We start from the raw sequence: 17,249 nt of genomic DNA, 5'->3' as shown, positions 1-17,249 counted from the left end.
TGCTTTAGAGAGAGACTGTCCACTCTGTTACTCAATTTATTATGTCAAGTGATAAGCCTCACATTTCTATAAGTACTTAAATGTTTTAAAGCATGTTCAAAAATCTTCTATGCAGGTATGTCTACTCCATACTAAGTGCTTATTCTTCCCAATTCTGCCCCTGTGATAATTATCATCCTCATATTATGACTGAAGAAATTAAAGGTCAAAAAGATTAAGCTGCAAGTAGCATGTCTGGTAAGAGGTAAGCATAAAACTGTGATCCATATCTATCTGACTCCTGAATATTTTTCCATTTCATCAGATAAGGAGATGTCATTGCAGGAACTTCACCCCAAAGTGCTCACTTAAAAATCATCTAAATTTTAGTTTTTTTGAGGAACCTCGAAACTGTTCTCCTTAGTGGTTGTACTAATTTACATTCCCACCAACAGTATTCAAGAGTTCCCTTCTTTCCAAATCCTTCTCTTTCTGTTTTCACTTCATATACTCAAACATATCTGCATTTCACTGAAATTTGCTCAAGAGGTTTGTAGCCTTCCATTCCTGAATGAATTTATAAATAAATATATCTTTACAATAGATCAGCATTAGTTGAGAAATTTTCCCATATTATATATCCTCCAGGTCAAAACCTTCAGATGATATATGTCAGAATGTCTTATTTATATGTTTTGGGGCATATTTTTAACACTAGTTATTATATAGATCATAGTTTGGCAGAATATTTATAAAAGTGTGAAAATCCCCTGAACATATCTATCTGAAACATGCACATTAGTTATTTCATTAACATATATTTTCCAAGATCATTCAAGTGCATTGTACTATTTCACATACCCAAATCTGAGTTATCTATTTCTCTTTATATCATATAAGTAATTTAAAAGAATTGATCATTAACTTGATAAATGTGGCCCCTCTGCACATATTTTGAAGAATACCAAATATTCTATCTATTCTTCTCTCTAACTTCTCCATCCTAAGACCCAAATCAAGCCAGAATAGGTTATTCAAATTAACTGATTGACTCTTTTTTGTTAAAAGGCTTACTTACCCTTTACAACAAATGAACACTCTGTTTTCAAATAATTGTAAAAAAATGAAAATATTTAACATTAACAGAACATTGACTAAAATTTAATCTCAATTTGATGATTCAGGATATGCTAAAGACCTTGCCTTACCTTGAAATCCTCATGAAAAATATTTATCTATATATGTTCAGAAATGCTAGTAATAAATTAAATTGTTCTAGTCACCTCTCAAATAGATTTATTTGGCACCATATCAAATGGCAAGATAAAATTTGTGTATCTAAAGTAATCACTAGGCAAAATTGATAATCAGATTTATGGATTCATTCTTAATGATTTGCTTATATCAAGTTTTTGACAGAAGCATGACTGGACAGATTAAAAGAATGAAGCTGGGCAAACTACTGATTTGTAAGTAGCAGGGCTGACCTCCTTGTCTGATCCCTTTATAGATTAATGGAAACACAACTGTTTGAAAATGAATATACATACCATGAAAATTCATAATCCACATGTAATTGCAAAAACTGCATTGATGAATTTTCTCCACTATGCTTTAAATTACATAAATTTTGAAAAATTGGGGTGATGGCTTACTCAAAATTTGAAATACATTAATATCATTTTATTTTACTCTTTAAAAAATGAGATGATATCTTTAACAAAGTGATTTTAAAACGCACCTTAATTAGTTCGTAGTTTTGAACTCCGTTTGTTCCTACGTCAGGATCAACAGCCGCTGGGAGAGTATATTTAGAGTTTATAGCCGAGTTCTCTGGAATTGATATGTTGATAACTGTTGCTGGGAACAATGGTGCATTATCATTTATATCTTCTATCAGAAAACGTATCTTAACCAGTCTAAATATTTCATCCGGCAAAATGGCAACCTCCACTTCATAAAAGCAATGCTCATCCCTTGGGATACCAGCACATAATTTCTCACGATCAATGCGAGCGCCAGTAGTGAAGATCTCACCAGTATCCTCTTCAATTCGAATCAGTGGCACATCTCCGGTCTTGTACACTAGCTTGAACTGCATAGCAGTTGTCAAGGACTTGTTTGGAATCAGCGACAAGTTAAGGTCTTTCAACAAGTCGCCTATCAGGACGTTTTCTGGCATTTCTTCTCGGATGGTGTAGTTTTTCTCCTGGGCGCCAGAGTGGAACACCACGCATGCTAGCAGGACCGCGAAAATGTACGTCCCGGACAACAAGTCCATACCAGGTACACTTGTTACAGTTTGTTGTATTAACCCGCACAACACTGACCAAAAGAAGAGGAGAGAGAGAAGAGGAAGAAGAAATTATTAAGAAGCCAACCCTAAACATGCATGTTAACAAAAACTGTTTTAAATTAAAATCAGTAAATGAGATGTTAGCATAATTGACACTCTGTTAGTGATAAATTTGTTCTGAATCAAATATTATGAATTCGTACATTAAGAATAAAGATAAATGAAATAAGATACCTACAGTATCAAAAATGACACAGAGTACCTATAAAAGTGTCCACCATTGATAAATATATAAAAGATAATACTTTAATATACCAAGATAGTTAAAGAGAATACAAATAATTAAAATATTTAATTCAATAGTTAAGGGAAAATAAAGGGTATTTGTTACAAATCACAAAATATAATCATTATTCTTTGTTATAATATGGGTTTAAAATGCAATTATTCTCTTGGCAATGAATAATTTATACAATAGTCCATTTCTTCAGCTCTGGGCATCAAAGTGAAAAAAAATTGATCTGGATAAAAGGAGGCAAGGAATCATTATAAAGGAGGGACTAATAAAGTTTGATTTGAAGAAGAGAAGTTTGGGAGAGGAGAAGGGTTGATGTGACTAATGCCTAAACATGGTAACAACTATCATGTGAAAAGGGGATTAGAGGATTTTTCTTTGGATAAGAAAAACAAGAATAGCTATTAATATAAAGTACAAGTAAGCAACTTTCAGATTGACATAACTGCTTATTAAAGGATTCTGAAAAAAAAAAGGTTTCAGGATATTTCAGGAGTGTATTCCATATCTTTGGAGGTACTGGACCACCAGATTAGATCTACTATATTTGCTTTAGATATATGGATTTGGTAGATGACGTCCAAACATTCAATGGGAGAGTTAGACTAGAAGACATCCCAACCCTGAGAATTTATGTTTATAGAACGCAGAAGGTAGTTCATATAAAAATGGGTTTTCACATCTATAGACTAACAGGAATTATACAACTTCAAGGAACAGCTTGAGAAGGGCTTGAAAATAAGAAAGGCATTTAAAAACAGTACCGAGTTGAAAGTGAGTCAAAAATCAATCTCTCTTGCTACTTCTCCCTATTATTTTTCACTCACTGAAAGCTTTAAAATTATTTCAGTTCTTGAACTCTTCTGACAAAATTCAATGAGGAATTTTGATTTTCTTAAAATCTGCAAATTTTATCTTCAGTTTCCTTTCGTAATTCTCAATTCTTATTCTCTATTTTATTTATTCTCAAGTTTATATATTAAATATCTTTTAATCTCTAGTATAATTAAACATTCTAATGTGCTTCTTCTGGATAGTATTTGTAGATGATATATTATATAAACAAAATTAAATTTGTATCACACTGAGCTAAAGCCTATCAGATGTCATACTTTTATAATTAAATGAAGGTTAATGCAACTATTAAGGTATTTAGCAGTTTTGAAAACTCAGTGGTCAGATGGTTATTTAAAATTCCATTCCAGAAATGTATTAATGCATATAGGTATCCAATTAAGGAATTTCTCAATATTTATTGGTAATCGATAACATCAACAAGTTTTAGTAATTGTTCTAAAAACAGGAGGACTACATATGATATAAATAACTTGTTATGGATATTGTGCTCTGGTTATGCCAAGCAATGTGTTATATGAAATAACTGTCCCATTGCATAGCTGCACATCCGCATTTTTTAAAATATGCATATGCCAATGTTGGAATACACAAAATTGGAAAAAAAGAAATCTTCCTATTTACAATCAATAATCAAATAAATGCATCTGTTGCAACAATCAAGATAGTTTAGGTCAGGAGTAGACTTAAAATATCTCATTAATTTTTATCACAACATTTAAAAAATATATATTATGAATTCAATGACTTTCCTATGTTAAGCAGTTGGTATCATATATAAAATATGTTAGTTATGATAGTGAGTAATGCTAGAGCTGAAGACATTATTTATCCTAGTAAACAACAGAAAAACACTTTTGCCTGTGGTATAGTATTTTTAGCATCATTTGTACAATGATGTGCATTGGGATTACATAATATAAAAACTCGCTCAAAATTCAGTCTTGTGAATTTTTGGTTTTACACTCTGTTATGAAGGTGAGATTAAAAATACCCCATTGATACTACCAGCTAATATGCACACATATATGTGTTCTATATGCTGTGAATCTAGCATATCTAAGAAGTTTTGGATGTTTATGTGATTTTATAAATGTCATGCAAACATAAGCAGAAATAAAAATGGGGCAGTGACAATTGGAATTAAAATTATCGCTCTATTCTTATCTTACCCTTAGGTATTACACATTATTACAACTGGCAGAAGAATACTACAGACTGTTTTTAAAAACATTGCAGGATATTCTGACTTATAAGTGGGAGCTAAATGATGAGAACTCATGGACATATACAGGGGAACAACACACACTGGGGCCTATTGGAGGTTGGAAGATGGGAGGAGGGAGAAAATCAGGAAAAATTAATGGGTACTAGGCTTAATACCTGGGTGACGAAATAATCTGTACAACAAACCCCCATGACACAGGTTTACTTACATAAACCTACGCTTGTACCCCTGAACTCAGAACAAAAGTTAAATTAAAAAAAATAAGATAAAACAACCTTGAATTCCTGGGATAACCCCCCAAAATGAAAAACAAAATAAAGCAAAATAAAGAAATAAAAGCATTGCATGCATGTCGCAATATCTCTACACAACATAAATAATTAATAGAGCGATCTAGTTCCAAGAAGTCACCCTCCCTCAATCCATTCTAAATCTGTTCTACTCTATCTTTATTTTTAATTTTTTAAATTATACTTTAAGTTCTAGGGTACATGTGCACAACATGCAGGTTTGTTACATATGTATACATGTGCCATGTTGGTGTGCTGCACCCATTAACTCGTCATTTAACATTAGGTATATCTCCTAATGCTACCCTTCCCCCCTCCCCCCACCCCACAACAGGCCCCAATGTGTCATGTTCCCCACCCTGTGTCCAAGTGTTCTCATTGTTCAATTCCCACCTATGAGTGAGAACATGTGGTGTTTGGTTTTCTGTCCTTGCAATAGTTTGCTGAGAATGATGGTTTCCAGCTTCATCCTTGTCCTTAAAAAGGACATGAACTCATCCTTTTTTATGGCTGCGTAGTATTCCATGGTGTATATGTGCCACATTTTCTTAATCCAGTCTATCATTGATGGACATTTGGGTTGGTTCCAAGTCTTTGCTATTGTGAATAGTGCCACAATAAACATACATGTGCGTGTGTCTTTATAGCAGCATGATTTATAATCCTTTGGGTATATACCCAGTAATGGGATGGCTGGGTCAAATGGTATTTCTAGTTCTAGATCCTTGAGGAATTGCCACACTGTCTTCCACAATACCATCATCATATAAAACATTTTAAAATGTGTTTCATAACTGGAAATTCATTCAGTGGTTTTAAAAACGGGGAAGAAATATTGAGAAAAAATACCATTTCTAAAGCTTAAGTGAATATATATGTTGCCAACCTAGAAGGAATATTCACCCTCTAGTTAATAAAGAGTTTGAGATGAAATGAACTCATGGAGGTTTAGCCACTTATTCAACAAATACTTATTAAGCAATTTTTATATGTCAAGCACAGTTCTAGACACTGAAGGTACATCAGTGAACAAAACAGAGTTTATATTTGATAATATATTCTAGTATGTCTTTAATTCAGTGTTCAATTACTGTATAATGAACTCATCTCTGCTTCTACCAGGATGTGAACATGCATGTTTAAGTAACCTCAATCTCCAGATTTTGATTTCAACTCTCACATTTGCCACTTGAAAATTTATTATCTTTAAAATTTATTAAGTTTTCTTTGAAAATGCTGAGTTTAATTCTTTGAATGAACAGTACAGAAATTTAGCTACTAAATACGGATATAAATAATCACTGCTTAGTCTTATGGAAGCATGGCACATTTAACTCAGATATCCAGGGAAAATATGCCTACATACGTATCTTAATGTATGTAAATTACATTCTAATTTTTCTGTCTCATGAAAAATGTGACAAGGTAACCTTAAATTTCTTTGCCCTTCTCCTACAACCCACTCCTACTATAGATTAATGTTAGTTTGGAAATTGATAAAGGAAACAACACAAAAGAAGATATAAAGAACTAAAATTTTTGACAAGTTCCAGTAGTGCCCATGCTATTTAAGTGATGCCCTTTATCAGCAAGACATCACGGTTGGGTAAGCAATAGTTGTATTTAGAGGGACACAATAATGACAATTAGAGAAAGCAAAAGCAGAAATAAAATAAGCATCTCTGAAAATTTAAAGATATATAAAGCAAAAATGGAAGTTCATTTTATCATCTCTGAGTAGGTAAGGGAGCTAGGCATCTACTATATGCAATTCTAGAAATTTCAAACCACACAATTAATGTTCAAATGCTTTGTCAGAAGAATTTCAAGGCATAATTTCCTTGATATTTTTTAAATTTTTTCTTCATTATAGTGCTGGTTTCATTTGTAATATATTTAAATGAATTCTATGTGAATTACTGGATCATATGCTACAACAACAAACACATGAGTGAATGGTTTATATGCTACAATTTTTGTACAATTTCTACAATAGTACAAATTTAAGTATTACATGAAGATAAGAAATATCTATCTGCTGCCCATTATCCTAACTCCACTTAAATCTCATCATTCCAATTATTTCAATGTTTCATTAAGTCAAAAATACACCATTTAACAGCCATAATATATTAGGTGGTCACTACTGTTGCGTTCTTGGTCTCAAATACAAGCAAAGCTTCTTTCACAGCCTGGGTAAACAGTAAGGTAGTTCTTGAGGTTGACAGGAATCTAGAACATTGCAATAAAAGTAACCACATTGGGAGAAAGACAAATTGGAGCAACCGATAAACCTAGTATTTTCAGAGGAACTGACCACAGCAAGCAGAGGCGGGCAAGGGCATTGGCTGTCCAATTTTATGTAATTATTTCCTCTGTATTCTGAAACTTGAGATGTCAAAATAAAAAATTTATTAAGGCACAGTAATTATATGACTGGTTTGTTAAATTTTATTCCACAAACAGCTTGCTTACTGTACTTATTGTACATGTCTAATTTTTCACATTTGGGTCTAAACTTCTCTGAGAAGTGGATTCCATCAATGCTGCTTCCTTCTCCAAATTGTTTATTGTTTGCTGATTCATTCTAGCATTCCAACAACAGTTAGTGTGGTGTTCTCTAACAGGGTTTCAAAATCTGATAATAATCAAGCTCAAATAGCACTTAATAAGACAAATTCTAAAGGTTGCTCTTCTATATTAATTTTTCTGGATTTTTGATATATGATTTAGGGAACATTTGAAACATGGCTTTACAGAATAATCAAGCAAGAGACACATTCTTCATGGCAAAAATATATCGTTTGTCTATCATCACACATTCTTCTATTGCCTCAGGGTGAATGCAATATTGCTTGTTTCAGTATCTAATAATTATTTTACTATACTTTGTCAACAAGTACCAGATTATCATAATAAATAAGTCCTAAATTCATCAAAGTTCAAAGGATAATTTCCACTTGGTGTAGTATTTGAATTGCTCTATGTGATTTTAAATCAGTTATTTCATTTAATCTGTATAACAACTATGTGATATATATACATATCTGTAGGCATTGCTTTATATATTAAATATTTTTTATCAGACAGGCATTAATTTCACATTCTGTAAATTCTCTAGATGATCACATTTTAAGAAGGTAACCAAAGGTCCCTCGTGTAAAGGAAAAGTGTTTGCAAAAGAAAAGAGAAAGAAACAAAGTGATGGGCTTGGAATCTATTATTCATGGGTGAAATTATGGAGGTGGTATAGCATCACAAAATTAAAGAGATCAAGGGGTATGGAGAGGTGATGTTCAATAATGGAGGGTTCAGGCATGACAATTTTAGTCATTTGTTAACAAATGTGGTTTCTTCATATATATATAATTGTGTGTGTGTGTGTGTAATATATATATTTGTGTCTTCACTGGGTATTTGCTGAAAAGCCTATTTTGAGTTTTATATATAAGGATAAGCAGTACTTCTATTAGTCACTATTCCATGAATTAATAAAACAGTACACAAAACAGTATTATATCTATGAGTTTTATATATAGGGCTAAATAATACTTCTATTAGTCACTATTCCATGAATTAATAAAACAGTACAGGAAAACAGGTAGTAATATATCTATCATATTAGTGTTTAAATTATCTATGTAGAAAGACCAATTAATATTTTACTATTGATTGCACACCTCCCCAAACTTCAGTACTAATTGCAATATCTGTACAAAGCATTTTATCAGATTACTCCCCTATATACGTATGGTGCATATTCTAGCATGACTTAATTTATTTTTTGTGTTGGGGTCTAAATTATCAAATTACAATGCAGTAAAATCAACAGTTGAAAGCAAATGAGATATAGCACCAGAATCTTGGAAGTGATGGCTAAAAACAAGATCCAAGTTGATGGTCTGTAAAACAAATCAAGGTAAGATATTAGTTGTCAGAAAATGAATTATATCCATCAACTTATTGTTCCAAGGAACAGAGAAATGAGTTTAATAGTTGCATTCATTCACCCCGTGAGACAATGAAGCTCTTCCTATTAAGATGACTTTGGAGTTGCACAATCCATAATCCGTAACTACACATCTTAGAACGCTAAGCAAAAATGACATAGCAACCTTTTAAAACCAATCTTACGACTTGGTTTATCAACTGCCTAATAACAGATGCCTCAGCCTAAAGGTTCAACAATATTCCTTATCCTTTTAGTTCTCAGTTTTTTACACCTATTTTAATATTATTTCTGTGATTTTTGTTTTGTGTCACCTCAAAACCAAAAAAATGGATAACCAATTAAAAATGACAACATTAATTAATAAATGAATAGAAAAACAACTGAACCATAAATGTGACACACACAAGCCATATTTCGAATCTTCAGTTGTGATACACTTAGAGTAGAAAAAATGATAAAGAATTCTGCCTTTTGGCCGAAGCGGGCGGATCACGAGGTCAGGAGATCGAGACCATTCTGGCTAACATGGTGAAACCCCGTCTCTACTAAAAAATACAAAAAATTAGCTGGGCGTGGTGGCGGGCACCTGTAGTCCCAGCTATGTGGGAGGCTGAGGCAGGAGAATGGCGTGAACCCGGGAGGCGGAGCTTGCAGTGAGCTGAGATCGCTCCACTGCTCTCCAGCCTGGGTGACAGAGCGAGACTCCATCTCAAAAAAAAAAAAAAAAAAAAAAAAAAAAGAATTCTGCCTTTTAAAATGGAATTTGCATTAATAAGTGTAATCAAACACTACTTCATGGATAGAAAGAATAAATATCATTAAAATGGGATACTACCCAAAACAATTTACAGATTGTTATTCGTATGAAACTACCAATGACACTCTTCACAGAAGTAGAAAAAAACTATGTTAAAATTCATATGGAACAAAAAAATACCCCAAATAGTCAAGGCAATCCTAAGCAAAAAGAACGAAACATGAGGCATCACATTACCTGACTTCAAACTATACTACAGGGCTACAGTAACGGTACTGGTGCAGAAACAGACACATAGATGAATAGAACAGAATAGAGAGCCCAGATATAAGGCCACACACCTATAACCACGTGATCATCCACAAAGCTGAAGAAAACAAGCAATAGGGAAAAGACTCCTTACACAACAAATCGGGCTGGGACATCTGGGTAGCCATGTGCAGACAACTGAAACTGGACCCCTTTCTTACACCATGTACAAAAGTCAACTCAAAATGAATTAAATATCCATAAAACCCAAAACTATAAAACCTTGGAAGACAACCTAGGGAATTCCATCCTGGACAAAGGAAGTGGCAAAGATTTCATGATGAACATGCCAAAAACAATCACAACAAAAGCAAAATTGACAAATGGGATCTAATTAAATTTAAGAGCTTCTGCAGAGCAAAAGAAACCATCAACAGAGTAAACAGACAGTCTACAGAATGGGAGAAAATATTTGCTAACTATGCATCTGACAAAGGTCTAATATCCAGCATTTATAAGGAACTTAAGTTTACAAGAATAAAACAACCCCATGAACAAGTAGGCAAAGGACATGAGGAGACACTTTTCAAAAGAAGACTTACATGTGGCCAGCAAGCATATGAAAAAAAGCTCAATATCACTGATCATCAGAGAAATGCAAATCAAAACCTCAATGAGATATCATCTCACACTAGTCAGAATGGCTACTATTAACAAGTCAAAAATAACATATGCTGGCGAGGTTGCAGAGAAAAGAGAATACTTTTACAATGTTAGTGGGAGTGTAAATTAGTTCAACTATAGTGGGAAGCAGCATAGTGATTCCTCAAAGAGGTAAAACTAGAACTACCATTTGACCAGTAATCCCATTACTGGGTAACTACCCAGAGGAATATAAATCATTTTACCATAAAGACACATGCACACAAATGTTCACTGCAGCACTATTCACAATAGTAAATACATAGAATCAACCTAAATGTCCATCAATAACAGACTGAATAAAGAAAATGTGGTACATATACATCATGGAACACTATGCAGCAATAAAAACTAAGGAGATCATGTCCTTTGCAAGACCATGGATGGAACTGGAGGCCATTATCCTCAGCAAACTAATGCAGGAACAGAAAACCAAATATTGAATGTTCTCATTTTTAAGTGGGATGTAAATGATGAGAACTGATAGACACAAAAAAAGGAACAACAGACTCTAGGGACTAATTGAGCATGGAGCGTGGGAGGAGGGAGAAGAGCAGAAAAAAAAAAATTGCATACTAGTCTTAGTACCTGGGTGATAAAATAATTTGTATAGCAAACTCCTGTGGCATGAGTTTACCTATATAACAAACCCGCACATGCATACCTGAATCTAAAATAAAAGTTAAAGAAATAAAGTAAATATTTTTCCCATTAAAAAATAAGTAAAATGGAATTTGCAATTATAAGTTAAAATAAACTCTACTTCTTGTGTGTTCTTTAGTTTCACAATAAAAGCACGTACTGGGTTCAGCCTGGTTTTCAGGAAGGAATAGCATCTATAAGAGAAAATTCAAATGTATTTACAAGATGTTCATACAAAGATAAGGTATAAATGTTAGTGTTTGTGTAATTTTTCCTTTCTCTTTCATCTAGGTAAATACATAAGAAAATGTTTTCTCTATTTAGCAATATTCTTCATACTTACAATGAGTTACTATTTCAACTGTGTCTTAATACATTTTAACTCCAAATATAAATGTAATATTAACCATTTAAACTTCAATTTGGGCATTCAAAATAACCTTGCTACATGTGAGAAAACTTAATTTTAGAGAAGGCCTGCTGGGTCCTGCTTCAAAAGTATTAGTATATTTGAAAGTGCAAAAAGATGAGCGGTAAAAATTAGACGTTTCTCAAGACAACTCCCTACGTAATACACAAAGATTGAGCTCTTCAAAAATAACAATTTAGATATAAAATTTATTCTCTATAAATATCAGTTTTAAATGTAAACAACTGTATAGATCCATAATATTTTATATTATGAATCTCAACTCAAAGCAAATGAATCATTCCAAATATATACCAACAATTTTAAGACATTATATTTAACTTAGCAGTTCATGGGCACTGTACCAAATACACAGTAAGTGCTTAAGAAATGCTTGCTGGAGGGAGGAGCCAAGATGGCCGAATAGGAACAGCTCCGGTCTACAGCTCCCAGCGTGAGGGACGCAGAAGACAGGTGATTTCTGCATTTCCATCTGAGGTACCGGGTTCATCTCACTAGGGAGTGCCACACAGTGGGCGCAGGTCAGTGGGTGCGCGCACCGTGCGCGAGCTGAAGCAGGGCGAGGCATTGCCTCACTCGGAAAGTGCAAGGGGTCAGGGAGTTCCCTTTCCTAATCAAAGAAAGGGGTGATGGATGGCACCTGGAAAATCGGGTCAAACCCACCCGAATACTGTGTTTTTCCGACGGGCTTAAAAAACGGCGCACCACGAGATTATATCCTGCACCTGGCTCGGAAGGTCCTATGCCCACGGAGTCTCACTGATTGCTAGCACAGCAGTCTGAGATCAAACTGCAAGGTGGCAGCGAGGCTGGGGGAGGGGCGCCCGCCATTGCCCAGGCTTCCTTAGGTAAACAAAGCAGCCAGGAAGCTCCAACTGGGTGGAGCCCACCACAGCTCAAGGAGGCCTTCCTGCCTCTGTAGGCTCCACCTCTGGGGGCAGGGCACAGACAAACAAAAAGACAGCAGTAACCTCTGCAGACTTAAATGTCCCTGTCTGACAGCTTTGAAGAGAGCAGTGGTTCTCCCAGTATGCAGCTGGAGATCTGAGAACATGCAGACTGCCTCCTCAAGTGGGTCCCTGACCCCTGACTCCCGAGCAGCCTAACTGGGAGGCACCCTCCAGCAGGGGCACACTGACACCTCACACTGCAGGGTATTCCAACAGACCTGCAGCTAAGGGTCCTGTCTGTTAGAAGGAAAACTAACAAACAGAAAGGACATCCACACCAAAAACCCATCTGTACATCACCATCATCAAAGACCAAAAGTAGATAAAACCACAAAGATGGGGAAAAAACAGAACAGAAAAACTGGAAATTCTAAAAAGCAGAGCGCCTCTCCTCCTCCAAAAGAACACAGCTCTTCACCAGCAACGGAACAAAGCTGGACAGAGAATGACTTTGACGAGCTGAGAGAAGAAGGCTTCAGACGATCAAATTACTCTGAGCTACGGGAGGACATTCAAACCAAAGGCAAAGAAGTTGAAAACTTTGAAAAAAATTTAGAAGAATGTATAACTAGAATAACCAATACAGAGAAGTGCTTAAAGGAGCTGATGGAGCTGAAAACCAAGGCTCAAGAACTACGTGAAGAATGCAGAAGCCTCAGGAGCCGATGCAATCAACTGGAAGAAAGGGTATCAGCGATGGAAGATGAAATGAACGAAATGAAGTGAGAAGGGAAGTTTAGAGAAAAAAGAATGAAAAGAAACGAGCAAAGCCTCCAAGAAATATGGGACTATGTGAAAAGACCAAATCTACGTCTGATTGGTGTACCTGAAAGTGATGGGGAGAATGGAACCAAGTTGGAAAACACTCTGCAGGATATTATCCAGGAGAACTTCCCCAATCTAGCAAGGTAGGCCAACATTCAAATTCAGGAAATACAGAGAACGCCACAAAGATACTCCTCGAGAAGAGCAACTCCAAGACACATAATTGTCAGATTCATCAAAGTTGAAATGAAGGAAAAAATGTTAAGGGCAGCCAGAGAGAAAGGTCGGGTTACCCTCATAGGGAAGCCCATCAGACTAACAGCGGATCTCTCAGCAGAAACCCTACAAGCCAGAAGAGAGTGGGGGCCAATATTCAACATTCTTAAAGAAAAGAATTTTCAACCCAGAATTTCATATCCAGCCAAACTAAGCTTCATAAGTGAAGGAGAAATAAAATACTTTACAGACAAGCAAATGCTGAGAGATTTTGTCACCACCAGGCCTGCCCTAAAAGAGCTGCTGAAGGAAGCGCTAAACATGGAAAGGAACAACCGGTACCAGCCACTGCAAAATCATGCCAAAATGTAAAGACTATCGAGACTAGAAAGAAACTGCATCAACTAACAAGCAAAATAACCAGCTAACATCATAATGACAGGATCAAATTCACACATAATACTATTAACTTTAAATGTAAATGGACTAAATGCTCCAATTAAAAGACACAGACTGGCAAATTGGATAAAGAGTCAAGACCCATCAGTGTGCTGTATTCAGGAAGCCCATCTCACGTGCAGAGACACACATAGGCTCAAAATAAAAGGATAGAGGAAAATCTACCAAGCAAATGGAAAACAAAAAAAGGCAGGGATTGCAATCCTAGTCTCTGATAAAACAGACTTTAAACCAACAAAGATCAAAAGAGACAAAGAAGGCCATTACATAATGGTAAAGGGTTCAATTCAACAAGAAGAGCTAACTATCCTAAATATATATGCACCCAATACAGGAGCACCCAGATTCATAAAGCAAGTCCTGAGTGACCTACAAAGAGACTTAGACTCCCACACATTAATCATGGGAGACTTTAACACCCCACTGTCAACATTAGACAGATCAACTAGACAGAAAGTCAACAAGGATACCCAGGAATTGAACTCAGCTCTGCACCAAGCGGACCTAATAGACATCTACAGAACTCTCCACCCCAAATCAAGAGAATATACATTTTTTTCAGCACCACACCACACCTATTCCAAAATTGACCACATACTTGGAAGTAAAGCTCTCCTCAGCAAATGTAAAAGAACAGAAATTATAACAAACTATCTCTCAGACCACAGTGCAATCAAACTAGAACTCAGGATTAAGAATCTCACTCAAAACCGCTCAACTACATGGAAACTGAACAACCTGCTCCTGAATGACTACTGGGTACATAACGAAATCAAGGCAGAAATAAAGATGTTCTTTGAAACCAACGAGAACAAAGACACAACGTAGCAGAACCTCTGGGACGCATTCAAAGCAGTGTGTAGAGGGAAATTTATAGCACTAAATGCCCACAAGAGAAAGCAGGAAAGATCCAAAATTGGCACCCTAACATCACAATTAAAAGAACTAGAAAAGCAAGAGCAAACACATTCAAAAGCTAGCAGAAGGCAAGAAATAACTAAAATCAGAGCAGAACTGAAGGAAATAGAGACACAAAAAACCCTTCAAAAAATTAATGAATCCAGGAGCTGGTTTTTTGAAAGGATCAACAAAATTGATAGACCGCTAGCAAGACTAATAAAGAAAAAAAGAGAGAAGAATCAAATAGACGCAATAAAAAATGATAAAGGGGATATCACCACTGATCCCACAGAAATACAAACTACCATCAGAGAATACTATAAACACCTCTGCGCAAATAAACTAGAAAATCTAGAAGAAATGGATAAATTCCTTGACACATACACTCTCCCAAGACTAAACCAGGAAGAAGTTGAATTTCTGAATAGACCAATAACAGGATCTGAAATTGTGGCAATAATCAATAGCTTACCAACCAAAAAGAGTCCAGGACCAGATGGATTCGCAGCCGAATTCTACCAGAGGTACAAGGAGGAACTGGTACCATTCCTTCTGAAACTATTCCAATCAATAGAAAAAGAGGGAATCCTCCCTAACTCATTTTATGAGGCCAGCATCATTCTGATACCAAAGCCGGGCAGAGACACAACCAAAAAAGAGAATTTTAGACCAATATCCTTGATGAACATTGATGCAAAAATCCTCAATAAAATACTGGCAAAACGAATCCAGCAGCACATCAAAAAGCTTATCCACCATGATCAAGTGGGCTTCATCCCTGGGATGCAAGGCTGGTTCAATATACGCAAATCAATAAATGTAATCCAGCATATAAACAGATCCAAAGACAAAAACCACATGATTATCTCAATAGATGCAGAAAAGGCCTTTGACAAAATTCAACAATCTTCATGCTAAAAACTCTCAATAAATTAGGTATTGATGGGACGTATTTCAAAATAATAAGAGCTATCTATGACAAACCCATAGCCAATATCATACTGAATGGGCAAAAACTGGAAACATTCCCTTTGAAAACGGGCACAAGACAGGGATGCCCTCTCTCACCACTCCTATTCAACATAGTGTTGGAAGTTCTGGCCAGGGCAATTAGGCAGGAGAAGGAAATAAAGGGTATTCAATTAGGAAAAGAGGAAGTCTAATTGTCCCTGTTTGCAGATGACATGATTGTATATCTAGAAAACCCCATTGTCTCAGCCCAAAATCTCCTTAAGCTGATAAACAACTTCAGCAAAGTCTCAGGATACAAAATCAATGTACAAAAATCACAAGCATTCTTATACACCAACAACAGACAAATAGAGAGCCAAATCATGAGTGAACTCCCATTCACAATTGCTTCACAGAGAATAAAATACCTAGGAATCCAACTTACAAGGGATGTGAAGGACCTCTTCAAGGAGAACTACAAACCACTGCTCAAGGAAATAAAAGAGGATACAAACAAATGGAAGAACATTCCATGCTCATGGGTAGGAAGAATCAATATCGTGAAAATGGCCATACTGCCCAAGGTAATTTACAGATTCAATGCCATCCCCATCAAGCTACCAATGCCTTTCTTCACAGAATTGGAAAAACCTACTTTAAAGTTCATATGGAACCAAAAAAGAGCCCGCATCGCCAAGTCAATCCTAAGCCAAAAGAACAAAGCTGGAGGCATCACACTACCTGAATTCAAACTATACTACAAGGCTACAGTAACCAAAACAGCATGGTACTGATACCAAAACAGAGATATAGATCAATGGAACAGAACAGAGCCCTCAGAAATAACGCCGCATATCTACAACTATCTGATCTTTGACAAACCTGAGAAAAACAAGCAATGGGGAAAGGATTCCCTGTCTAATAAATGGTGCTGGGAAAACTGGCTAGCCATATGTAGAAAGCTGAAACTGGATCCCTTCCTTACACCTTATACAAAAATCAATTCAAGATGGATTAAAGACTTAAACGTTAGACCTAAAACCATAAAAACCCTAGAAGAAAACCTAGGCATTACCATTCAGGACATAGGCATGGGCAAGGACTTCATGTCTAAAACACCAAAAGCAATGGCAACAAAAGACAAAATTGACAAATGGGATCTAATTAAACTAAAGTGCTTCTGCACAGCAAAAGAAACTACCATCAGAGTGAACAAGCAACCTACAAAATGGGAGAAAATTTTCACAACCTACTCATCTGACAAAGGGCTAATATCCAGAATCTACGATGAACTCAAACAAATTTACAAGAAAAAAAAAACAACCCCATCAAA

The 17,249-nt window shown here is 35.6% G+C and overlaps 1 protein-coding gene across 3 annotated transcripts in view; it reads right to left on the bottom strand.

Annotated features, from left to right (window-relative positions):
* PCDH11X (protocadherin 11 X-linked) overlaps positions 1-17,249 on the bottom strand; it is an 827,978-nt gene that overhangs the window by 769,071 nt on the left and 41,658 nt on the right. For all 3 annotated transcript variants that reach the window (XM_034950250.3, XM_034950249.3, XM_034950252.3), the window contains one exon: positions 1,721-2,304. In XM_034950250.3, the coding sequence (XP_034806141.2) occupies positions 1,721-2,304 (584 nt within the window). The remainder of the gene's footprint in view (positions 1-1,720; positions 2,305-17,249) is intronic.

Source organism: Pan paniscus, chromosome X, assembly GCF_029289425.2.
Source record: "Pan paniscus chromosome X, NHGRI_mPanPan1-v2.0_pri, whole genome shotgun sequence".
Lineage (NCBI taxonomy): Eukaryota > Metazoa > Chordata > Mammalia > Primates > Hominidae > Pan > Pan paniscus.
The sequence above is the reverse complement of the archived record's forward strand: the minus strand, read 5'-3'. Positions and strand labels throughout refer to the sequence as shown.